The 27,203-nt window shown below is 42.9% G+C and overlaps 2 protein-coding genes across 3 annotated transcripts in view; both read right to left on the bottom strand.

Annotated features, from left to right (window-relative positions):
• Positions 1 to 10,298, bottom strand: part of zfyve16 (zinc finger, FYVE domain containing 16) — a 32,337-nt gene extending 22,039 nt beyond the window's left edge. For both annotated transcript variants that reach the window (XM_080756439.1, XM_080756440.1), the window contains exons 1-4: positions 10,097 to 10,298; positions 8,108 to 8,203; positions 3,437 to 5,625; positions 2,568 to 2,664 (exon numbers count right to left, since the gene is read on the bottom strand). In XM_080756439.1, the coding sequence (XP_080612565.1) occupies positions 2,568 to 2,664; positions 3,437 to 5,625; positions 8,108 to 8,177 (2,356 nt within the window). In that variant the 5' untranslated portion in view covers positions 8,178 to 8,203; positions 10,097 to 10,298. The remainder of the gene's footprint in view (positions 1 to 2,567; positions 2,665 to 3,436; positions 5,626 to 8,107; positions 8,204 to 10,096) is intronic.
• Positions 10,299 to 12,243: 1,945 nt separating this feature from the next.
• Positions 12,244 to 23,749, bottom strand: LOC308309525 (creatine kinase S-type, mitochondrial-like). Its single transcript, XM_080755411.1, has 10 exons — positions 23,599 to 23,749; positions 20,231 to 20,414; positions 18,279 to 18,477; positions 16,938 to 17,033; positions 16,530 to 16,751; positions 14,952 to 15,037; positions 14,069 to 14,192; positions 13,664 to 13,798; positions 13,034 to 13,159; positions 12,244 to 12,556 (listed from the first exon to the last, which is right to left on the bottom strand). Exons 2-10 carry the CDS (start codon positions 20,377 to 20,379, stop codon positions 12,443 to 12,445), a joined length of 1,251 nt encoding a protein of 416 aa, XP_080611537.1. The 5' UTR covers positions 20,380 to 20,414; positions 23,599 to 23,749; the 3' UTR covers positions 12,244 to 12,442.
• Positions 23,750 to 27,203: the final 3,454 nt, after the last annotated feature.

The raw sequence follows: 27,203 nt of genomic DNA, 5'->3' as shown, positions 1-27,203 counted from the left end.
GTGCCCGTACAATTAGCCCAAACTGTCCTTAAAGGATCTTGATGGGATCAGTGCTAATGTTGGTGACCTGAAGTCACATGAAGTGACACTGGAGGTACAGTCTTCACCAAAGTAGGTCACCAATTTGGTGTGGCAAATGACCAAGACAAACCTGTTTTGACAGCGTGGACTGAGAAGAATGTGCGCAAACATGAATACTTAAAACAAAACAACCCTATCTCTCTCTTTGGGGGTTTACAAGCTCACAACACGTTGCAATGCCACATGTTCTGAGCTTGTAGATCTGCAACTTTTGCTGAATGTTCACCCTAGAACAGGGATGGTTGGGTTAAGACTTACTTGTGTGTGTGTGTGTGTGTGTGTGTGTGTGTGGTCATCATATATCTTTCTGTCAGTTGCTCTCTCTCTCTAGACTCTATATTTTTATAGTAATCATTGCTAGACACTATAGTGTAGTGTAGAGTGAAACAGTTTTCAGGTCAGGCAAATGTCTGCACACTTTTAATTCATCAGTTCCAAGAGGGGCTAGTGTCTGACTGGCTTGTTGTGGATGCAAGCGTTGGCTCTTGTGGATAGGGACTGCAGGAGTCCTGGCAGAGTGAGGGCAACGTAGAGAACAATACTGTATGTCTTGCTTAAAGTACAAATTATGCAAATTACGTTAATTCTGCACTTTTTTATAGGTTTTGAAATCAGTCAGTTGTAAATAAATACCAACCAATTCATAAGTCTGCCACCGCGGTGGCCAAATCAAAAGGGCTCGTCACTGTCCACTGAATGACATTGAAGCTAAAAGGCACTGCAGTAGCCCAGCATCTTTAGGGCCGATTCATACTCCTATTTTACCGCTGTTTTGGCGCTGTAGTGCCGAAATAATTTCGGCTAGTCAGAGATTTTCAGTAGCACCGAAGAACCGACTTTAGGACGGTACCGCCCCCCCGAACCTCAAATGACGTCACATTGTAGGCTCTACAGAGCCGAAACGACTTTTATTCGGCTCTAAAATAGGAGTATAAATCGGCCCTTACTGTGTGCAGCCAGGTCATGTCAAACAGCTCATCTCTGTCATCAGCAACATAAAGGTTATGATGATGATGATGATACGCCCGGTCTCTGTCGGGTGGACACCTTGTATGTCCAAAATGTATAGTGAAAATAGCCGGCTATGTTCACTACTTTTGTGTGACACTCTTGTATGATGAAATAGCACACCGACATATTAAAAACATAAAGTTAAGAATATGAAGATACGAGGTTTCTTGGTTGCCTGACAGCAACGATATGATATAGTAGCACAGCATCTGCCCTCAGGATCATTAAAGAAATCCTATAAATACCTCAAATGGCAAACAAGATTGCAATTTCAGATGTTTACTTTCAAGTGTTAGCTTTTCGCTGAGCCAGTTAACCCCTCTAGAGTCTAGACTCCCTCTACACCAAATCTCTCTGCGATGTGCAGTTCACGCTCACAGTGAGCTTGTAGATCTGCTATGTTTTGGCTAAAATGCCCACCCCCCAGAATATGGATGCTGGGGTTGAAAGTGGTGGGTATGAAACCCTAGGCTTACTTTGTAGTTCAGGTTCACTTCAGGTTAAAAACTACGTACAGTGGGGTAAAAACATGGTGGCAGACTGCATCACACTGACCTTATAGTGCACTATGATGTGGCCAATGCAGATGCAGCTAATCAAATTTAATAATGGGGTGTGTTTAGTCTTTAGGTGTGTCAACAATACTGTCTATCATGCTTTCACATTGGAATGCCCTTGGCATCTGGACACAACTACAGTATGCAGTAGTAGAAAGTAACCAAGTAGATTTACTATAGGTACTGTACTTAATTACACATTTGGAGGTATTTGCTTGTATTTCCAATTTTCTATACTTTTACTTCACAACAGCTCAGAGACATATATTGTATTTTTTACTCCACCACAATTATTTAAAAACATTACTTACTAGTTACTTTGTGAATTTAGATTATTATCACAAGACACACATTAACCACTTCAGCCCTATTTGAACTTTGGCTATTTAAAAAGCGGATCTACAAGCACACAACACGTTGTAAAATATAACTGGGACATTCTGCACAATGAGTACTTTTACTTTTGGTACTTTAAGTATATTTTGATACTTTTGTAAGTCAATTTTGACTTTTACTTGTAACAGAGTATTTCTACATTGATTGTAGTATTGATACTTTTACTTAAGTAACAAAATATGAGTACTTTTTCCACCACTGCAACTATGAAAATCTAACGCAGGGGGTTTCGTTCCCCTTTAAATATTCTTAATTTCCTACACATTCAACTATTGTGTATTATAAAAACCAGTAGAAATGATGACACGAATGACACAAATCTTCCAAAGAGAAGAGGATGATGGTGTTGATGTTATTAAACGTCTTTAAATGTCTGGATGAATTGAACACACAGGACCACAATGAAAACAAGCCCTTAGGGCTTGTTGCGTTATCCTTTTGGCATCGTTGCATAATCAGAACGCTGCACTATTTGAAAACTGTTAATGCAGTATTCAATCAATCAATGAAATGGTGCATTACCTCTCTGTATGGTATCAAAGCAGATGATGCAGACACGGGCCTCTTTCTCCAGGTATTTAAGTTTACATTTTCGGCTGCAGCACACGGCACAGTAGACCTGCCACGGGACGAGAACACAGTCAGGAACAAGAAGGCATCACACACGCTGAACATCATGCAACACTGAAACGGAACGTTAAAACGAAGATATGATAATAGAATGCCGGGAGTCGTAGCTAGCGCATGCTTTTTAATCAGTGGCGTCACATTCCTCCTCATAATGTAGCTCCAGCTTCTTCAGCAGAGTGGAGATGTACTGAAAGTAAACCGAGGGGGGGAGAGAGAGAGAGAAGTGCTGACTCATGGCCCCGTTCTCAGAGTGACTCTATGGGAGCTATATTTAGTTCTGGAGACATTTTTTAATTTTTATCGTCAACTTTATTTAAATAGGGGCCCCAATGATAACATTCTTCATGTAACAAATGTAAATAAAAACATTCGGCACACTCACATGAAGGCATCCAAGGACAATACACAATCCCCACACACAGATTCTACAGACAAAATAATAATGTGCCATTTTACAGTGCCAAAAACATCAGTCTACACTGGTTAAACCACTGGTTCTCAACATCAGGTCCAGGGACCACCAGGGGTCCAAATGGACATTTGCAGGTCTGTAACTGTGAGTGGTGGTCACACTCACAGCTGCCTGACTGCCCGACTGTGGCAGGTAAATAAATCTTGCGGGCAGATGGAGTTTGCTTTCGTTAACATTATGACTAAAAAGTATTCTTCTAAAAAGAATGAAGAGTACTTATTTTCTGTCGAAACGTTTTAACTGGGATCCCTGTAAGCCACATTTATTTTTGCATTGGATATTGACATACCTTCCCGCAAGCTCGACAGTGATGCCTCCTCTTGGTAAAGGTGAATCTCTGCCAGCAGTTCATGCAGTTCGGGGCCTCGGAGTCTGGTAGCCAGTTAGGCTGCCTGCATCCGAGCCCCTCCAGCTCCTCCGTTCCCGCCCCGTCTCCGGGTGGTTCCGCCTGGTACGGCGGAGGATCAGAGAGTTCATCGTAAGCGCCGGTGTCCTCGTAATGTTCCTGAGGGCAGTACGCAGGGCTAGGCTCATTGCTGTCGGAGGAAGTCCCCTCTGCGGGACCGGCGTTTGGTGGAGAGGAGAGGCGGTTCTCCTCGGCTACGGGAGCCGCCGTGTCTTCTGAAGAGTCACTGGGAGACTGCTCCTCTCCCGCCATTGGAGGAGATCTTGGAGTTTGGCAGTGTGGCTGTTTGGGTCTCGCTCCTCCGTAGGAGGAGTGCGATTCTAAACTGCCGTGGTGCTGGGACTGTGTTGGGCTTGTTGTGGATGCAAGCTCTGGCTCTTGTGGATAGGGACTGCAGGAGTCCTGGGAGAGTGAGGGCAACGTAGAATTAAAACTCCCATCTACGGCCACACTTGTTCTTTTATCACTTTCTTCCGCCACCGCCAGACCTTCACATTCCTCCCGCCTGCCCTTGACACAGCTCTTCAGCTCTTCTTCCACAAGCCTCTCTTCCAGATCGCCGTTGCCCTCCGAGAAGCCCTCGTCCTGACTCCACTGGCCAAACCCGCTCTGGTAGAAGACACCTTCGCCCTGCTGCTCCGCCTCAGAGTGGGCTCGCAAGAACGCGTCCAACTCCTCGTCCGTGACCAGCAGCTCCGCCTGCTCGCTCTCGGGTAGATAGTCGAAGACAAACTCGGAGGAGGGATTGTTTTTTGGAATCGGGGTGGACTGGTGGGGCGACGAGGCGACGTCAAAAGCAGCAGGGGCACCGGAAGGTTCAGGACAGAGCTGCTGCTCTTCCAGTGACACCACGCTGCCATCTGCAGTCCGCTGAGGCCGGAAGGAATGTGCAACGTTCTGGGACTGGGAGACGACGAGCGCTTCCGCTACACTGCCAGCTACAACCCAATTGTCTGTGGACACAACACTAGAGCTACTACTTCCTATTGCATTGACGAGCATCTTTGAACTCGACATATCCGATTCCTCCCGGGTGGCCAGAGCTGACAGTGAATTCACCTGTCGGCACTCAGACATCCCAGGCTCACTGCCCTGCCCCGTGGTCTGTTGTGCACATTCATCATCATCATCATCACGTGGGGTTCTGGCGTTCACCAGAGCTCCACACATCGACACGGCTATGGGCAGGCAAGACAAGCCGCCCACTTCACTCGCCGAGGGATCAGGAGTTGCAGGAGGCTTTTCACCGTCGTATTCTCGAGGCTCATCCTCTTTGTGTCGTGCTATGGTGAAATCCTCTCCTATGTTCTCAGTGGCAAGGTGGATGCTTTTTCGTTCACTGTGGTCTAGTGGGGGCTCAAGTTGCTGGTTCATCATGCAGGTCATATCTACTTCCTCCTCAGCCTCTTTCTCAGCAGATTGAGTGGAGTTCTGCGATAGTGAGCCATCTGCAGACTCACAGCCCCGCTCCAGCGCAGCCGGAAGAATTACATCCAGAAGGCTGAGAGAGGTGCTATATCCACCAACTGGCTCCAGGGAATCCAGTCCTCCTAGCAGTCCAGATGTTTGCTCATTATCCATACTGCTGGCACCGAGGCTTAGTCTCCCAAGATCCTCAGCGGGTATAGTAACCAGAGGGCTGCCAAAGTCCACCAGCAACTCCCCGTCTTCCTCCATCTGCCTCTCCGCCATGTCCAGCTCACCGAAGGCATCATGGCTGTTGTTGACCAGCATGGCAGAGCTGGCGTCACTGACCAGGTCACACACCGGCTTCAGAGCTCGGTCCGGGCACGGAGGCGCCGAGCACTTTGCCGGCCGACAGTCCACCGAGGACAGGAGGTCGACTCCGGTGAGACCGGTGAGCTCCCCACCACTGCCCTCACCCCCAGAGCCGGTGGGGGGGTACTGGTCAGAGGAGGAGCGTACTAGGGCAGAGTCATAGTGTAGAGCGTTGAGGTCAGGGAGGTTCTGAGCAACCGTGGAGTCTTCTGAGGAGTAGCATTGTGAGCCCAGGGAGGAGAAGGGGTATGACGGGGGCTTTAGGTACACTGACTTGCAGTCAAGTTCTGTATCTGTATGTCAAAAATGAGAGAAAGACAACAATGTAAGTCAGAAACACAATCGGTTCATAGATTGCTTCAAAGCTGTTTGCTGCCATGGTAATACATGTTTTTGTATTAGCTGAATTATATGTAATATCTTTTGTTTTTGGTCTAGTCTCAATGTGAAATCAATATAATATATTGCCAGCCCTATTAAAATTCTTCTTTTTTTCAAAAACAGGAAATATCAATGTATCAACATTTTATCAATTCTTCTCGGCCAAGAATATATTTATACAACCTCAAGAAAAACTATCTATCTATCCCTCAGCTCTTAACTAAGCTACTCACAGAGTCAGTACCTGACCACCTCTTTACGCATGCAGGCGCGCACAGCCGCACACACGCACGCTATTTGTTTTGGGGGAAAACGTGACTTAAGTTCAAAGTCTTCAACGTGCTATGAATGTAATATGAATTTCAGGCTAAAAGGGGGTGAACTTGGCTGAACAGTTTATCATAATAATAATAATGGATTGCATTTTTATAGCGCATTTCTATGCACTATGTGCCTACTCAAAGCGCTTTACAATAGTCCATTCATTCATGCATTGGGAGGTGAAGCAGCAAACAGTCAATGCCAGCGTCCTCACTTCCCACACCAACGGTGGTAACAATTCGAACCACCGACCCATGGATCATTGGACGACCTGCTCTATCTCCTGAGCCACAGCCGCCCCATCATAGGACATAAACCACCGATAAAATGCATATTTCCCAATGAGATCCTCTGCATAGCTAGATAAAAACACAAATATTTACCTATTCTTGACACCTATGTGTTTATATAATTGTCATAACTAGTCCTTACCCGTTCTGAATATATGAACAGCAAATCATGTTCAGTGTCCGATGTAATAGATCACATTACTGATAGGGGGGAATTGTTTACAGATGGTCTTGGGAAGTTGGGTTGGGCACAAAAGTATAGACTAATTAAATGCTGTAGTACAATCATAAGTACACATTGATGTGTGATGTAAATATGGTGGTGATATTCTGCCTATAAATGGAAGTTATTGAATATTTTCAAATTCGGTGTTGCACTTTGTAGACGGTCCCTAACCGCTCACCGTCTGCAGCCCATGGAGATAATAAGCTATTAAACGGTGAACGCGGAGGTTGGCTTTTTGGGCTTCAAAGCAAGTTGTAGTTTGTTCTTTATATAATCAGGATAAGAATTTGATGTTTTGTGTGATTTAGGAACATGTCGTTGTCATTGCATCTGTCTGTATGTATTTTGTCATTGTGTTGTTCCGACGGAACGGGATCCGTCTTCCCCAAACGTCTCCATTTGGCCACCCCGAGACCCCGACAGATAAGCATTCCGTTGTGAGCGTGCATGTAGCCCATATGTATGGCATGGCGAAGGAGGTGGTTGAGGAGGGGGCGGACAGTGTGGTCTCGAAACAGTGTGTGTGTGTGTGTGTTCACGTTAACATGCCTCCGTCCAACTGTCGGAGCTTTCAGGTGCCTGTGCCACGCAACCCGGCCGCGATGCTTCCCCAAAGAAGAAGTTATGTCGACTGACGCAAGAGTAGCTGTACTATGGGTCCGAGTTGTTTTCCTCGTGTGGGTCTGATGCATAGGTCTGATGCCTGCCTGGGGCCGGTGTGAAAAAGGGGAAGTGCGTTGGAGAATGCAAGGGGAATGTTGCGCCGGAAACTGTGTCCCAGTATTAATCTGTGTCCGTCCCAACATGCATTTCACTGGTGACACTGGTGACACGTGATTTGCGGGGAGATGAGTTGTTCAGTACCCCCCTTGTGGCCACGGGTTCATATAAATGGGTATAGTACTGTAAATATGACATGAATATGAATGCAAAGTAGTGGTTGAGGTGTGGACAGGCTAGCTGTTGGTGTTGTGCATGGTGAGATGTGTGCAAACGGTGTGGTTTAGTAGGAGAAGACGGCCAAACGATGCAACACACACACACGCGGCGCCAAATTGTATAGGGCACTCTTTGTTGTGTTGCGGCGGTAGCTAGAGGAAGCATGCCAGTGGGGTAACGGTGAGAACGTGATGCAGGTGTCGCTTTCAAATCCTATTGAAAATCAGGGTCAATTTCAAAGCGTGGATGAGATACATTATGAACAAAGGTCAGTAGCTATAAAACATCTTTAAATCTATGAACAATGAAGTACTGGTAGAAGAAACAGACAGTAATAACATTTATATAGTGCTTTTCTGAGTACTCAAAGTCGCTTTACAAAACAATGTTATTAGGAAAATATAATTAGGGGGGTGGAATTAGGTTTAGGTAGGGAATGCAAGTCTGAAAAGGTGAATTACTGATTTAGAAGGCATTTGTAGAATCGGCCTCAGGTCTTTCTATGCATCAGATAAATTCCTGACCAACCTGAATTTGTCATTTCAAATGACAAATTCAGGTTTTCATAGCCTGCGCGGGTGTGGCAAAGACAGTGTGTGTTTTTTAAATGACCATTACCTGTATGGAGTTCAAACTCATCAAGAAGTTGGTCCAGATCACACACAGCAGCCTTGAAGAAGCTGTCCATGCTGTGGTCTCTCTCTCCTCCACTCCCTAAAAAGCATAAATATTATGATCAGTGATCAGCTGAAAGATAATTTACAATTTAGGCATTTAGCAGAGCGATTCACACATCAAATGCATAGAAATAGTCATCTAGGATCATAAAATATAATATAATAAATAAATAAACTACACAAAGTATAGGATACCAGGTCAACAAACCTGGCCTGTCTACATACCATGCGATCTAAATGACATTTTTAACCTTTGCGTAAACCTAGGGAAAGTTCTACAAAATAAGGCAATATTAGTAAGTGGCCCCAGAGGCAATCTGTTTAGAACACAACTCAAGTCAAAGTCATGGAAAACCACTGAGTTCAATAAAATGAGCTTTAACCCATTTAGGCCTGCACGTCGAAATTTTAAAAATGTCTTCTAAATCCTGACAATTCTCTGAAAAACCTCATGTTTCTGTATCAGTGGTGCTTAATATTTCATGTCAAGGACCCCCAAAATTATATGTAATTGGCCACTGACCCCCATCTGAAAATATGTTGTTCCAGGAACGCCTCAGTAGCTAAGATTTGAGTTAAAAACGTTCACTCTGAAAGGATATACATTCAAAGATTTGTGCCACTGTGAGTGCAGGTCTAAATCTATGACCTGCATAGTGCGCACACACAATGTTGGAACGGAAACATATCTGACGGGAATAAGTTCCTTGGCACCACATGCACGCACGCACACACAAGTTCCTGAAAGCAGAATGATATGTTCTTTGTGTTGTTTTGTGCTTTTTTCACCCAAGCCAACTCCCACATCCTCATCCTGGTTTCCTTATCACTGAGTATTTTTGGCACACATTCCATTGAATCCATGTGGGTGGTGGTGTTGTTGTTGGGGGGGGGGGGGGGGGTCACAATACATTTTAATGTTACACGAATACAAGTTACCTCGGGCGACCTCAGAATGGGTTACAGTCGCCGCCGCCAGGTATTCCTCAGTCAAATCTATGCCTAAACCTAACTTATTAACCTCAGTGCGACGAATACAAGAACCGCTGGGGGCATGGCATGGGTGTGTTTTTTGGGGGGGGCAAGCGTTCTGGTTACCCATTTGAACCCATTTTCTGATTAATTGAAAATGGTGGACTCTGTCGTAAAACAAGTGTAATGCTTAATCATGGTGTCCACAATAACAGTTTTTGTATTGACTTTCGTTTGAAATGTACCCATTCTGCATACTGTGAAATAAAAACTTCAATCAATTAAATACTATTAATACATTGTTATGAATACTGCTATAATGTTATTCCAATTTGGGGGAAAAAGAAGACCAGATAGATAGATAGATAGATTTTTGGCAGTTAACACCATTATGCCCTAGCATTACTGTGGGAAACTTTGCTCCAAATGTGTAACAGTTTATCTTCTTCAGACCACAGGTGTGTTCAGAAAACATTAGCAAAAAGAGGCACAGGCTCTGTCTCTGCAGCAACAGGTTATTAAACACACACACACACACACACACACACACACACACACACCTCATGTGAGCAGTGAGCTATTTTCGGCAAGCGACACTGTGGTACGACGGAGCATAAAATAACCCCCATAAATGAATATATCGTCGTCATTAATGTAATGGGGGTTAAGAATAAATGTATTCATATGTTATAACACAAAATAATATGCATTAGAATACAATAATGCAACTGTAATATCATCAGCTACAGATATCCTACAAACAAAACAAGCTTGGTGTTTAAATAACACGAGATAAATTATTATTACTTACCCATCACAAAATACACAAAAACACCAGGATTTTAAGACAGCTTTATCTACAACCATCCAAATATAAATATAATTATTCATAATAACAACAGCGTTGTCTTTACTAATTATAGCCAACATCAATAGTATAATAGGACATTTTATTTACCTCACAACTGTTTTATTCCATCCCTTCGTGGACTGGTATCCGTCACCGTTGTCCCATTTAAGAAGCAATTAATCACAGATTGATTAATTAAAGATGACGACACAATGTCATTGTTCTCTGAATGGTTTGTTTTTCTAAAAGATAAAAGCTTTCTTTTCTTCGCAGAGAATCTGTCTGTTTGTCTCAACACTCAGTCGGCCATCTTGAATAATAGCACCGAAGTGGTAGTAACTCGAGTTGTACTTCGCCGTACGAACATAGCCGATATACAAGCTCACAACGCGTCGCCAAGCAACGCGTTGTGAGCTTGTAGATCGGCTATTTTTGGCGCGCGACACCGTCCGTACGGGACGGACGGACAGAGTATAACGTCGACAGAAAATCCTGTGGTTTCTATTGGCTGTTCGGTGCTCAGATCCGGTCTAGAGCCCCGCCCACAACGCGCACAGATCGTTTCCGGATTCGTTCTAAACCGGATCTGTGAACTGCAAAGAAAATTGGATTGTTGATTGTCTACTCCAATGAGTCCAATCTACTCTAAATTAAACATGTTTGTTTGATTTATTGGTCTAATAGTTTATTAGACATGAATGTAAAACGAGCAACAGAGTACAGTAAAATACTTCTTCCAAAGGATAGCACCAAAAAAGTAGGAGGTCTCTTTGTAAGTCTTTGTAGGAGGTCAAAGATTCTGTTGAAAGTACCGTAAAAGTGTACGGAGTTTCAGTTATATGCAAAGTCTATGAAAATAATAATAATTAATATTAAGAATGCTGCAAATTGCAATTGATTCTCACTCTCTAAACCGCGAGGCGGCAGTACAAGCCTGTAAAATAGTCTAGTACTGTTAGATAGATTCTATCTGCTAGAAGACTTTGCCTGTCCCTTGGCGCCCTCCTGAGGTGGTACCCCGTTATAGGCCGGTGGTACACAACCCAGGAGGAGAGAGAGCAGAGAGGGATCATGTTAAGTGTGAACCCTATACTCTGTGTGAACCTCAGCTCGACCCTCGGCCTCGAGGCTTAATAATTCAGGGTTTTAAGGAGATTTTCGGTGGTGAGGTGACCACCGCTCCGGTGGTGAGCTGACCACCGGAGCTGAAATAACGTTGAGCGGTGGTGAGTAAAAACAGAGAGAAGGGCTGGAGCGGTGGCGGTGGTTTGCTCTTCACCGCGGCTCGTGACGTCATGTTGTAGTTCGGTGGTCACCCCACCACCGGAAATCTAGACTATGTATGAGCCTTTAGTAATTCAAAACATGACATAATTACTCCTTTCTTTTGAGGGGCGCTAGCGGCTAGCCCTCCTATGGCCAGCTTTCTGGGTTTGTGTGAACACAAACCTTGGCTTGTGATTGGCTGATCACCCCATAGCGATGATTTGATTGGCTGAGCAAAGTAATATATTGAAGATTTAAAAGTGAAGACGGAAAAGTGAGGACACAACTTGTGATTGGCCACAATGAGATGATGTACTGTATGATGATGTGATGATAAGAGCGCCCCTCTCAATTTTTCTTTTTCCATACAACTAAGACTATAACTATACTAAATAATCATACTTTTAACTGAATTAAATTTGTTCATTGGTCTCTGTAGGTTGTGTTATGGTACGGCCTCAGCTGCCTGACTCAGTGACAACACATTTATATGCATAAGCATATTGATAACCATGACATGTTGATTGTCTACTACTGCTTCAGAGAGACTGACTGCATGTACAATGTGATATGAGATGAGAACAAGCATGTTCCTGCATGCTCATTCTGTTCTTCTTCTGTGTGTGTAATAAACTTTAGAATGTATGTGTATTGTGTAACGCATCACTGTGTGTTGGCATATGTGACTGCGACTCGATGGATCCTCACCCACCACCCCAAAGGTTGAGACTTCTACACTAGAGGCCTTAGAGATGGTCGCCCTTGAATCATTACAGGTTGTTTCCTTCAAAAGGTAGGCCTATAGTCAGTATGTAAGAAAGGGTTAAAAATGAAGACCATGGGACATTATTTATACCTGGCAGAATCTTAAAATACACACTTCAAGGATTAAGGAAATCCACCCTATGGACCCCTTCCATCTAGAGTAGGCTAGACTATTACATTTGTGTCCAACAAAATAATGACTCAGCAGAAGACAGCACACAAAATATTGTATAGTGGTGTTTTTATTGAAGTGAGATCTATGGTTAAGACCTAACTTGAGGTAGAAGTTGTGCATAACCACAGATCATGGCTATGGATTAGACTATGCTAATCATCCATCAGCGGAGTCCGTCCTTTAACAGACATTCAAAATGTGACTATTATTTTTCAAATTCAGACAATTAGTGAGTTGGTGGGTTCAGTTCACTTGAACAGAACAATGGGGGCAGGGACCTTGATTTCCTGCCCCTTTTCCAGTTTCTTTTCGCATTCAATCAAGTAGTGGACTCCGTCAACCAACAGCTGAACCAGCTCCACCTACAGTACACACGCGCGCGCACACACACACACACACACACACACACACACACACACACACACACACACACACACACACACGAGAGAACAAAGGTTATCTTTCTATTTTGTTGTGGACTTGGACCATGTTAATCTATGTGTTGCAGGTGTTTTAGCATGCATCTTATGGTTACATCATGTCATTGGCAAATTGGCTTGCTAGTACTGAATTGGTATTGAGTTATTGCAGATGATTGTATTGGGCATGTAAAATGTTTGCCCAAAGCTGCAAAACACTAGTTTCTAGTCATCAGTTCTTTGCAATTTTGTGACTGATACATTAAGACAATTGGTGCATTTGAAATTGTGATGTTATGTGATTGATGACAATATAGCTATCAAGGTTTATATTATCAAGACATGATCACTATTAGCCAATATACAAATCAAGACAAAAATGCATGGTCTTTAAGGCAAAACCCAACAAGGTAAACTTGCCTCTGATTTGCCCAGACGGTCGTTGTTGGAGATGTCAAACGTGTCTCCGACGGCAGCAGAGTCCACTCCGCCTGTGCCTCTCTTCTGCAGCCGCAGGTTTTCCAGGATTTTGGGCAAGCGTGCGTCCTACGTGGTCAAAGTCAATCATGTTAATTAAATAATGCAGTCAATTAGATTCTAGACATACGTGCACACGCACCCTGAGCCCGGTGGCCAGGTTCAATGCAGGCATGAGCAGTTTGAGCACACACATAGATATCAAAGGGGGCTTGAGCCCCTGCCCTTTTACCCGTCTGTAAAAAACTGCCACCACGAATGCAGTATTTACTGTCAATGGTGAAAGAAATACAAATGCACCCCTTTCCTGCATGCCATACCCAAAGTCAGCATTTAGGAGAATTGCCTTTTTACGAAGTCTCCTGAACTTGAAAGCAACATATTACATTGAAAGAAATTGTCCTCTGTTTAGAAATCCTTGTCGTACGCCACATCTCCAGTAGTAGCTCAAGAGTGCGGGTTCGCGCCCTGAAAATATAAATGTATGTTCTTTTGCCAAAATGGCCCTTTTGAGAATGTCAGCCCCTGCCTCTCAAACATTCTCGTGACGTCCCTGGTCGACCTGCTTCTTACCTGGCTGAGGTGGGGAATTTTTACGTGCACGCCAGCCCTCAGGCCGGTGCCCAGGTTGGAGGGACAGGTCAGAACGTAGCCCAGGCGCTCATTCCACATGAACTCCCAGCCGCGCTCCTGGATCAGGTGCTCCACCTAGAGGACGGGACATGACATGCATATAGCATAGCATCACAATAATTTTAAGCACTTTAACCATAGAGTTGGAGGCCAACTGCATAATTTGGCGGAGTGGCCTTGACATGAAAAAGTTTTAGCACTCACTGATATAGCAAATTCTTGTTATAGAAGCCTTTTTTTAGAATCAGCCTCAGATCTTAATGGGTTCGCCGCTGGCTATCATCACCGGAGCCAATGATTGAGATAGTAGATATGTGATGTGTAACAGTGTAACATAGCCTATACCTGTTTGAGTCCTGTGCAGAACCTGTCAAACACACTCTTCATGTTGCCTCCCTTCTCCATAGAGATGACCCTGGTGTGGTCCTCCTCATTGACCCAGATGAGGAAGTTCTTATCTTTGTTGTGCCTTGAGGAGAAATGGCCAATGTCAATAAACCACATTAACCCCATGGGCTCAAGTTGTACAAACAATTAAAACGTAATAATACATATCGATGTCGCTGTGTCGGGTGGAAACCTTGTAATATGACCAAAACAAAACTGTATACTTTTCACGGTTCAAATAAAAAATCATCAAAAAGTAGCAGAGAATCTCGAAACGTGTCGCCTCGCATTCAAGCTTGTAGATCTGCTACTTTTGATGCTTTTGTGATGCTGTACAATCAAGTAGGTTATTAATTGAATAAAAAATGGAGATAAGAGGTTTCTGCCCGACAGCAACAATATATTTACTTGCATCTTAGCACTAAGGACACAAGCTCACAAACTCACATTGTTCACTTTTTGTAAAAAGACAAAAGTGAATGAAATATTTATATTACAGGTGGTTGAAATAGGCTATCCAGCTATGCTGAAATGGGCATGACAGCACATCTAGCCATTGATTTTTTTGTTTTGTCAGAGCAGCAGCATTATTGGCTTAGAAATGGAACAAAAAGGGCAGGTTCTTAAATACAGGCAGGCTCCTGTATTGTAACTAACTAACTAAATAAATAAATAATAAATGTTATTTGGTGGTACTGTACACGGAGACTGAGAGCCAAATATTTTCTTGTGGTACTTCAGTATAAAAATGTTGGGAACCAATGCTCTAAGCTATTAACTCAAAAATCTTAATGGCCACACAGACAGTATAGACATGCAGGGAGAGCCAGGCAGACCATACCAGATGCCCCTGGCGTCAGGCCAGTCTCTGGCCATGAAGGCACATGTCAACAACGGAGATATTGGCTTGTCAAACAAGAAGTGGTCCTACAGGTTGGTGGGGACGGGACGGGACGGGAAGAGAAGTGGAAAAACAACACACATAGGAAGAAGACACATTAAAGGAGTGGTTCACCCGGAAAAAAAAGTACTTATTTTCTATCAATTACACACCCCATGAAGCCTTGAATTGATGGAGATTAATTTTTGTCGCATTAAGACAATAATTTGATATAATAATTCCCCGGTCATCGCAGACCTGGACGACCCCCCCCAAATTAATCAGAATTGAACTTGGGACCGCCCAAAATAATCATATTTGAACTGGGGACTCCCCACCCTGACAAGCATGTTTGACTCCACAGATAAGTGTTATAACATAGTTTGTTGATAACCTTTTATGCAATAATGGTATTTTTATTTATTTTCTTTGTATTAAAAAGGTCTTAGTTAAAAGTCTTTACTTGTCACTTCGCTGTCATCTGGGGACCCCCCAAAATTCATGTGGGGATTGGGGTGGGGACCCCCCTGGGGGTCACAACCTACAGGTTGAGAACCTGGTCTACAGTATAAGTCAATAGCTACTGTACTTATATGGTTCTAGAGAAGTCAAAGAACACTGATATAGATGAGGAGAAGAGGGCAAGTGTTAAAGTCTAGAGGAGGCTACAGAAAAAAATACTGTACACACTATACTGTACTACTGCGTAAGGCTGGCAGAGTATAAAGGATCCAGGACTTTCCTCTGTGAGGAAGACAGGAGGATAAGGGTTTAGTTTGCCCTGCGTTGGTCTTACCAGATCCCCCTGGCATCAGGCCAGTCCCGGGCCATGAAGGCCGAAGTGAGTAAAGGAGACACTGGTTTGTCGAACAAGAAGTGGTCCTTTATGTGTGGCAGCATGAGTGGATCAGAGGGAACATCAATTCAATAAAATTGCACTGCTAAATGCGACTGCCTATATCCACCGCTATCACACCAAGGGCCTTGACATTTTCTTTTTACCATTTTAAAAAAACATTTAAAAATACTGAATAGTGAATTGTATAGTGAATAGTTATGCCTAAACATTTTAGGCATTTTCTACTATTACAAAATAAATAAATAAATAAAGTGTGTAAATAGCCGATCTACATCGACACGTTGTGAGTAGATTGGCTATTTGAACTAATTTTAAATGTTTTTATTTTTCAATAGAGATAGGGCCTCAATACCCTCCAGTGTATAACAGTTAGCATATTTCCAATTCCAAATATTCTTTCTTCTATAGATATCAATGGACCATGTACTGTATGCAGCAGGCAATCTAAAAATAATGTAAACAGACAGACAGACAGACATTGTCTCTGTCGAGTAGAAACCTCATATGTCCAAAACTGTTATGTTCAGGATTCAAATGACTTGTGATGCTTTAGTGTGACGCTGTATGTACAGTCAAGCAGGGCATACTAATACGAAAAAAACACACAAAAAGTTAGAATATGCAAATAAGAGGTTTCTGCCCGACAGCGAGGATAATCAATAATATAGTCAGTCCCTCACGTCAATGAGCTGCTGCTGTTCCTTATCCGTCATGCCTTCCAGGCTGTAGTATTGACCTGCCAGGTCACCCTTCAGCCCCTGCAGGGCCGCCACCGTCACGCGCTCCACCTCGCGGCGCTCTGCGCGGGAGCACGCGGGCGGCAGGCTGAGACCGCGGATACTGCGGCCGGTACGGACGCGAGATGACAACACGTACTTGGGGTCAAACACTGCGTTTTTGAGCTGGGATGAAAACATGAAAAGTGTTTAGATTAGGTGAATGTACATAATATTGTATGCCTTTATGTGTCTGTGTGAATTGAATACACAGGACCATAATGGAAACAATGGATGGATGGATGGATGGATGGATGGATGGATGGATGGATGGATGGATGGATGGATGGATGGATAGATGGATGGATGAACCTTGGAAGAGTCCAGGTCCGTGGGGTGCTTCATGGTTTTGGGATCGTAGCCTCCGTGTCTGTCTTTGATGATGGGGTCAAAGAGTGCAGCAAACACCTGGTGGAAGCAAAAAAGATGCTTTTAAACAACAGAAATGATTCATGTTGTTATTACTTTGCTCATTGTGAAAAAATCATGCAGGGGGTGCTGGACTCATCCACGTTATTTCACTTACCATGAGCATCCACACACTCAGAGATGTGGAGATGTCAGCTAAGTGTACATTTTAAAGATTCACATAACTAAATGTTAAACATTTGGTCTGAACGCAAGAGCTACATTAATTAATTAATCATTACGTTCTGTGTGCACTTGTGTCAAATGTGTAAAGCCCAGACTGAAAGAGTTTGGAGCTGTGCCTCTAAAGACATTTCCCTTTCCAAGATGGACATGTGCGCTACACCTTGATCTTAACCTCAACTTAATTCAATAGATACTGTTTGCATTAATTGTCTGCAGTGACTACTACTAGCTGTTTATGAATATATTACGGTAATAAATAACAATTTCACCTATAATGCCATGGCCAAAATAGGGCCGCCATGTTGAAAGTAGTTCAAAAAATATTTGATTTAGGGTGCATATAATTTGCCTCTGCATTGGGAAACAAGTCAGCTAAGAAAAAACAAAAATAAATCATAACTTTTTACTTTGCAATAATAATGTGTTGTCAAAAATCCCAAGGCACTCCAACAGTGGTGTGGAGAGGATGGAATGAGCTGCCAACAGCCCAGACCTGCTGCAGGTCGTGTTGTACGTGCTGGACAACACATTCAACTATGTTGGCTGACCTGCAACACATCCTGGCCGAGGCATGGAACGGAATACCATTCCACAGCAATGTGTGAACGGGCTAGTCACCCACATGACTATGGGCACTGTATGCGTACAGTATACAGTATGTAGCTTATTTATTATACAGTTGCTCTCGGCCAGTGTGGGTTTTTATTGGGGGGGGGGGGGGGGTTGCGTAAATTAATGTCTGGCTTGATCACAAAGTCTATCAATAAGGGAATTATCACTTTTAATAATATAAACCATTTTGAGAGTCGAATAGATTGTTTTTCCTTCTCGTCATAGGTGTCATTTGTCCATGACACCATTGTACAACAACATATAAGAAAGTGGGTAATTAGACTAATTGATTCAGTCAATTATTATTAAAAACCATTAGAATTATTTCATGTAGATTTATATAAAAAACATACCTTCTTGATCATTCGATTCATTGAAAAAGTAATTGCTAAGAAAGATAATGGATAGCTGCAGCCGAAGTGTGTCCTAATGATGATGCCTTTTTACCTCGTAAGTCTCCTCGTCGCCTGCCACAGCTCCGACCGTCTTAATGAAGGGGTGTCCAGGGTTGTCCACCCCGGTCTGGATGCACTGGTCCAGCGACCAGTTGTTGGGGGTCAGCTTGTCCCTCAGTTGGGCATAGATGGCCGGTGTCAGAGCGGTGGCCATGCAGTTGTTATGTTTCCTCAGGTCAGGGAAGTCAGAGCTAGAGGATTGGAAGGAAAATGAACACATATAAGCTAATGGCCTACGTCATTTTTTAAGTCAACATTTAAAAATGTTTTGAACAATGTATGTCGATTAATAAATAACACTGTCTGTCAGCTATGTAACATATGATTAAATTGAATGATTATTTTAGCCTAAATCACACTAAACAATTTACTAAAAGGTAAATCATGATTCATGATCCTTTTCTTTGGCGATTTTACCAGAGGTAGCAGTGTCATGAGGAGGCGGAGGAGCTGACGTAGGCCAAAAACTATTCCTCAGAAAATGACATAGGCCATTAGTTTAAGATGGTGACAATATATAAACTAATTAGCTGGCATGGAAGCCTTATTGCTACAAAGTACATTTATTTTCTGCTTATTAAGCACAGAATCCATTGTCTGATAGAATGAAGCAAATCCCCCCCAAAATGTACTTAAGTATCTTCTTAAACTCTGCTCATAATTCAGACATCACATTATTATTATAATGACAACATGCCCATGACAAAAACTGTAATTAAATCAACTGTAATAAAAAAGTGTCCTTGGAGAAATGAAGTCAAAGGTAACAGTGAAGAAACCAGAGACAGTGTCAAAATGTTTGATCTTGCCAGCGAGACCCCATGACTCTGGGCTTTACATAACGTACTCAGAAGTAACTCCTCAAGGGATCATGTTCATTTTCTTGTTCAACAGGTGCTTTAAAAACCTCGATGTCACTTTATGAAACACCATTCTCATTAAAGGTAGGCCAACTGTAGGTATTTATTTACCATATATGCAATCCATATCTACTGACTACTGTATCTATACAAAAATATCGGTTGCTTTTTGAAAATAATTATGTGGAAATGACTTAAAATGAGAAAAGTCCTCCCTAACTGCTAATCAGAGCGTTGTTAAGTCCAGTAGCTGCCCACTGTCCTTCAGGATGTCAAAGACACATTCCAGATAGGTCAGAATAAGCACATCTCCTGTTTCTGTAGCGTGAGGCAGCTTGATGTATAAGTGCAGTGTGCACCCCCTGGACATGGTCACATGGACTTATGCTGCAATCATATGGGATCAGTCATTTTAGTGGATGGATCATGGGAGCAGGATGGTAAACGGAACAGGCACGGCAGCCCGGCAGCCAGAACCGGCGACGGTATAACGGCAACTGCATCAATGTTAAAATATTTAATCTTTTTACCGTTCCGTGCCGTCCAGCAGGTTTTACCGTTTGCCGTCTACCTGATCCCACGTGAATGCAGCATTACCCTCAATCCAAAGGGATCCAATTGGGTACCATTTTTATACTTTTAGGTACCGTGTATGTCTGTATGAGCGTATGACTATAGGCCTGAGGATTTGAACCCCTGACCTCCCAACCTTGACTTATAGTTTGCCACAATGTCACTGAGCTGATCAGTACAAACAAGCAATAACTTACTAACTTACATAGGCTGCCATTTTAAACCTTTGTTTTCATCAAATTAATGAAATACATTTGTACAATTTCTTTGACCCAAGATCCCAGTCCAGTAATGATATACTTATATTTATGAGAAATTCTTCAATTTAAAGAAGTGTTTTACCTATTCACAACTATCATACGCCCAAATTGGAAAACATTCTGGTGGCTATGGTTATTGGACAAATTAATTTGACTTATTATGTAATTTGTGTTTGCGTAACTGCTGTCCCGAGGCAAATGCATTTGTACAACAATGTCATGTTTCCAGGCTGTGGTTTGTGTGCTCTTACCTAGGAGGATAGAGTTTCCTCTTTGTGTCAGCGAGCAGAGTGCTGTTCTCGTTCAGCCATAAGCCCCCTGCCAGGGTACCAGCTCCCAGGCTGGCCAGAAGGGCAGCATTACGAGGGCTTGAAATCAGACGTGTGAAAGAGCTCGCCATGTTAGCTTGTGCAATGGTATGTCGGAAGCAAATCACTGAAGAGAAAGGAAAGGAAGAAAGACAAACGCTTTGGTCATTGTGAGGCTTCAAGCATTATCATCTTTTTAGTAAGCTTAGTAAAATGTACAAATATCATGTCTGTAGATATATCATGTCTGTAGACTGTAGTACAGTATGTGTACAGTACATGTTTTGTTATTAGCTGACATGTATGTCTAATGTTGACCGGATGACCAAGGAGGCTACAAGAATTAGACAACTGTCCAAGAATGCTTTTTGTTGGTGTTTTATTTACCAAACCCCTCCACACCAACCTCTTAGTCACTGACAGGTTGTTGGACAGTCCTGCACTTCATATTATTGCACTGACAGTAATAATAATATAAAGTGCAGGACCGTCCAAAAAAGATAACAGGCAAACAAACAGCAACTTAGTTAACTACTACCATGGACTAGAGCTAGACCCTTCCACAAAGGGTCCCAGCAGCTCTCGTTGGTGCTTCTGAGCTTGTCAAAAGCTAACACTTTGTGCAGCAGCAGCAGCAGCAGCCATGATTTTAAAGCAGGTGTATCATAACCAAGACACTCGTAATTAGTATCAATGAACTTAAACAGGGCAAACTAAGGCAAGTCAACTGCAATTACCTACATTCTTTCACTTCCATTTCATGTCAGGCCTCGATCACCACACATTTACAAATAAAACTACAAGAACAGGAACAATCACCCTTCTTGGCACATCCCAATCAACAGGAGGATTGCCAGAGAAGTGACCATCATTGCAATGTCCATGTTCAGTAATTCATTCAGATACTATTACAGATAAGAGATAAACCCTACTTGGGTCCCTCAGGGCTCTACTAGTCACCTTTCTATTCAAATATCTATTTTCTGATCAACAATATGAATGTTGGGATTTAAGTGGTTAACATACAAGAGAGGGTATATTTCATGGAACTGTGTTAAATGCTGCAATCCATAACTCATATTGTACAGGGCCAGGACCCTATCTGTGCTGAAAAGCACTGACATGTGTCCTGTTGAGCTGTACAGCCTGGTAGAGAATGTGAGAATACAGTCACTACACTGTACCTGACCACATAACTTATAACCAAACCTTTATCGTTTATCTGTGCAATTCAATCTGCAATGGAAGTTTCATATTTGCATGTTGACCCTTAGTTGTGTTGTGATTGGTAGGTTACCATTTTATGTCAATAAATGATCATCTATCTAGAATTCTAGCTTGAAGGTCGGCTATTTTTGGCGAAGAGATTTGGTGTGTCTACCATTGTGACTCGATCAGTTCCGTTTCCCTAAGACTACTAAGGGTTTAAGTGGTTCGACTTCATGCCACCCTTGCATAAGTCCGTGCCTCACCAACCCACCCCAGTCAAAGAAGTCTGGCCACACCCCCTGCTTCACATAGAGGAGAAGTCTACTCCTGTTCGCCTTGCTCAGCAGCACTGACACACACACAGCAGCCAACACAGTGCAGGGTTATCCAAGGCTGTCTGCCATTTTGTCTGGTTTATTTACTTACAATCCAACATAGGTTTTTAAGGGAGAATATTGACTAGATCTCTATGCCTGCTCTTATGCACTGCTGTTACTCCAATGAGTCCAATCCAATACAACACCCTTTAATGACTTGTGACTACAGTCATGATCCTGGAGCTTTAGTAGTGTCTGTCATATCGTACGTGTTGGTATTATTTATAGAATACTGTTGGAGAGGTCTACTGCCAGGATTCTGAGCCAAATTATGTCTGGTGTACAACACGTCATGTTCCCCCCACAAACATTCTGGTCAGGTCAGACAGACTCTCTGGAAAAAACAGAGACAAACTAAAAATAGGGGAAGGGCAACTTGAATGATAGACAAACCGCACGTAGCGTCAAGTCAACTTGATGGAAGGAAGGGGCAGATGAACTAATGACAAAAAATGTGTATACTATAGAGTTCTGTATAGCAGTGGTCCTCAAACTGGGGTCTGGGGATCCACAGGAGGTCCTTGAAGAGTTACAGGACTGTAATTTGTACACTCTCAGAGTTAGGATTTTACAGCATAGATTGTGGTCCCAGAGATTGAAAATTAGGTCCGTGGCCTAATGCCTATGAAACTCCTTTCAAGGTCCTTGAAATGAATGAATTAATGACGTTTGAGAAGCACAGCTGTATAGTGTATGGTCTTCCAGCTGGAAAAGGAAGCATGATATAGAGTACACTGGTGGAAGACAAGAGGACAGTGTGACATTCTTGCCATAATGGATTATGATTGGTCTGGTACTCTGGTCTCTGAACAAGTCTTACGCTGGTAAGCGACACCGCGGATTAGATGGCTTTATGGCTGGGATTACAACAAGCTCCCACCTTCTGCGCCGACCTGGATAAAGCAACCCCCCCCCCTCCCCCCCAAACACACACACCTTCTTCTCTCTGATCAAATGACCTTGACTCTTGCGGGGTACAGAAGGTGCAAGCACACTATTGTAATTAGGATCTAATCCTTTTCACTATAAAGTGATTCAACATATTTGGGGGAGGGTGTGGGGGGGGGTGTGTCAGGTGCTAAATGCAGACTAAATGCTTATTAGGCAAAACATCTGAATCATATAATACTGAAACATTCAACATGTTGCCCTTTACACTTTGGACCTTTTACAATACAAATGTATTTTATCTATACCCTGCCTATCAAATGTAACAAATACATGAAAAGAAAGTAATCTTATATTTACGATCTACAGTATCTAAAACAAGTACCACTGACATGAAATGTCTTCAATGAAAATATTAACAAAGAACTCCTGGGATCATTTAATGGCATCTTATTAAATCAGTCGCTAACTTGCAGTAGCTAACTTGCATCTACTATTTCTACCCCTGGTATAAGGTTCTAAACTCAGATATGTTCAAGTCAAAGCAATCCTATGATCAGCAGCACTTTATGCAATTCATAGGCCACTCTGTCGCGTCAGAAATAGCAGATGTCGCCTATATCTTATGATGCATACTGCTATGTCATGCGTGACACCGCCCTGTGACTAAGAATAAATCTGGCTTTAGAAGTGAAAAATCTGACAAATTGGCACTACTTTGCTGTTGCTATATAAGATTTGTGCATGCAGTAGGCCTACTTCAAATCCAAAAGGTGTACTGTATGAATCAGTACATTGTTAAAGGAATAGAGAGAGAGAGAGAAAGCATTACAGTACCTGTCCTGTTGGAAAGTTGCAATACCTCCTCGGAAGAGTGGATGAACTGTTGTTCCAGACTGTACCAGGGGATTAGGCCTACGACCAGCAGATTAGACCTTGGGCCAATCAAGAATCTCAATCATAAACCAATGAAGGGACAGTCCTGCAGACCCATGACCACTAATAAGCCTATCCCACGCCACTGTCCTGTTTGACCTACGCACGCACGCACGAACACACACACACACACACACACACACACACACACACACACACACACACACACACACACACACACACACACACACACACACACACACACACACACACACACACACACACACACACACACACACACACACACACACACACACACACACACACACACACTCCTGTGTTGGAAAAGACAAACTGTATAGTATATTACAACACACAGGTAGTCATATACAGTAGCTTTATTAATTTAATTAAGGGGAGTCCAGCCCGTTACAAAGCCAGTTAATGTACCCCATTATAGCACATAATATATAGACCATGTTCACAGTTCACACTGACAGCGACAAATCAGATTATCTTTTATCAGGTCTGATCATGTGAACTAAGACATTGATTCTGTGTGCCTGGCTTGTTTATTCTAACCATAATGGTAGTAATCATCTTGCCAAGGCATTCCACAATCCACGTCATCCTACAATCATTTTCTATTGCATGGCTTCAATCTAGACAACTCTTTAGTATACAGTACATTCATTTTAGTGCAGCCTTTCATGATATTGAAGCCATGACGTTTCTCCATTAAAATGGAGAAACAACAGGTGATTGACCTTGTCAGTTCAAACTGAAAAATGGTCGATCATCTGTTGGGATATTCATTGTCAGAGTACTAAGGTACAGTAACAATATTATTGGCATATAGTTTTTATCAGTGGTGGAAAAAATACTCAAATGTTTCAAATAATTTGTAGATCTGCTAAACTTGAAATGGTACATTCTGCATAATGAGTACTGCATTTCGCACTTTAAGTACCAATACTGTTTTACCTCAAGTGGATTTTGAAAAGTGTCATGGATTCTGCATGGCAGGGGCGTCTTCCTCCCTGAGCCAAGTGTGCGCCTGACGGTCAGGCGCACACCCAGTAACACACCCAGTCCCATTCGGGTATGCGGTCAGGCCCGAATGGGACTGCTACGATCCGATCCGTTTATACCTTCCGAAACGTGGGTGGAGGTGGAGTCCTCACAGGGTTGGGGTGGAAGGGCCGATTCATACTCCTATTTTACCGCTGTTTTGGCACTGTAGTGCCGAAATGATTTCGGCTCGTCATAAATTTTCAGTAGCACCGAAGAGACGACTTTAGGATGGTACCCACCCCCCCGAACCTCAAATTGTAGGCTCTACAGCGAACCGACTTTTATTCTGCTCTAAAATAGGAGTATGAATCGGCCCTTATAAGGGTTTCAGGAGTGCCCCCCTCTGCCTTATCGCCTTCTACACCTCACTCCCCTTGATGTCATCTTGGACTTTCGGAGTCGAGCTGTTGTCTCTCCTCCTGATCCCGAGTCACTGGCTTGCTCTTTCAGCAGCACTGGACAGGGCTTTGATGGTTTGATGTTGGGCCTGGCCTAGAAGTAAAAGTATTGGAAATAGGCCTACTCAAGTAAAGTACAAATACCTCCACCTACCACTTTTGATCCAGCCGACCACAGTACTTGCGGTTGCGCGCTCTGCTTGCAACTTGCAAGTATATGACATCGTATCCCTCTCCCTCCTCATCCTCCTCCTGCCTGAGGATGCGGTGTAGTCTTTCTCCTCCAGGGGGTGCTGATAGAGATATACATATACGTTTAAAAAAATATATACCGGTAGCCTAAAGATTATATTGTTTGATAATCAACAATAGTTTACAACAATAGATAATCAATAGTTTTCACCACGCTTTTCTTCCCTCCTTTTCTGCTACCATGTCCTTTTGTTTACTTACATGTGATCTCCAGTCATGTGGCCTCTCATCTGTGTCATGTGATACACGTGTTGATTGTTTTCACCTGCTTGTCCTGTCTGCTGATGTCAGCCTGCTGTTTCGGTTGTTACTTACTGTGAATCTTTTGAGACTGAACTGACTCCATAGTTACTGTTCCAACTTCCATCTTCTTTTGTTTACAATGGAGACTGTTGCTGTTCCCTCGCATATGTCACTCCTAGTCCTGGCCAGGCTGTGATGTGCTGTTGGACATACTGTCATTAAGTTCCCCATTACGAAGTGCCACTTAAACAAATAATGCAGTAAGATCATGACATCTGGATGCTACACAAAGTGGTGTGTTGTGATATGATCGTTAATTATTTTTGTGCCAGGTCCGATACGGACCCTGCCGCTAGGGGACGTCGTATCCCAGGTCTGTATACGGACCCCAATGTTGGTCCGGTTGCTATGGCAACGCCCCACCGCTCCAGCTATGGGATTGAAAATATAATCAGCGTTTAAAGCAGTTGACACTAGGAGGATTTTCAAACGTCCATAAATCGTAATCCAGGAGAGCTGTCCTTGGTGGATCTTCTTCCATCCAAATTTCGGATTTAATTTGTGCCTTTGTACCACGACGCTCCCGCCTGGCTCGCCATGTAAAAGCTTCTGACGAAAGGTAAACACTAAACAGTATGTTTACTAAAGTGTGTGTAGTGAGTGTGTGTGGGGGCCTGGCAAACTGACTGTGTGACTGTGAAAGTGAACGAGCATGGTGGCACCTGGAACTGGGATTTATGCTATAGCCGCAATAATGACCCTTTTGTTAAAAGCACAGTAACAGTACAGTAAACAGCAGAAATTAATCAATACAAGTTGTTTGGTGGCATAATGAGTTTCTTTAGTCTCCTCGCAACTTGATCCTCATGTAGGAATCTTAAACATCAGTACCAAAAGGCACATGAACGTCAACGTACACACTACACACGTTATGTGATCCATATACATCCTCTCACTGAAAACTAGATTAAGCCAACGGTGCACATAAAAGCAGCAGTCATACTGTACGTAAGTACTAAAAACACTCTGTCTCTGTCTCTCTCCATTGAGTGGTGGGACATTTAATATACTTTATTGTCCCACTTTTCCCATAGCCTGGAGCTATTCCATTATAACTTTCTAAAATTACCAGTAGGCTATTACAATATTACAAGAGAATTGAGGTTCTCTTGGGCCTGCTGCCTGCATACAAGAAATATGATGCTGGTCAGTGGATGCAAACGCTATGTCCTCCTGGTCCTAGGACCAACAGTCCCAAGACCAACCAGTAGGGGTCAGCAGAGACAAGATTACCCAACTGTGTGTGGCGACTGCTAAATGCTAATGCCCACACAAAACATTCCAGAGAACAAGAGAATGATAGCATTGACCTGGAAGAGACCAGACAAACCAAGTATTACACAGTGGTTCAGGGAACTGTCTATATGTTTACCTTTGGAAAAGATTGCATATATTCATATATGCAATGTCCTTATATATGCATATGGACAAACAAGAAGTGTTTCAGGAGGTGTGGGGCTGTTTTATTAGATACATAAAGAACAATCAATTGTCACACTTAATGGATGGAGCTGAAGAGGAGTAGTGCTGTTGTTGTTT

This window comes from Protomyctophum bolini (genome assembly GCF_963924005.1).
Source record: "Protomyctophum bolini genome assembly, chromosome: 22".
Classification (NCBI taxonomy): domain Eukaryota; kingdom Metazoa; phylum Chordata; class Actinopteri; order Myctophiformes; family Myctophidae; genus Protomyctophum; species Protomyctophum bolini.
Note: the sequence above shows the minus strand (reverse complement) of the source record. Positions and strands in the feature narration are given on the sequence as shown.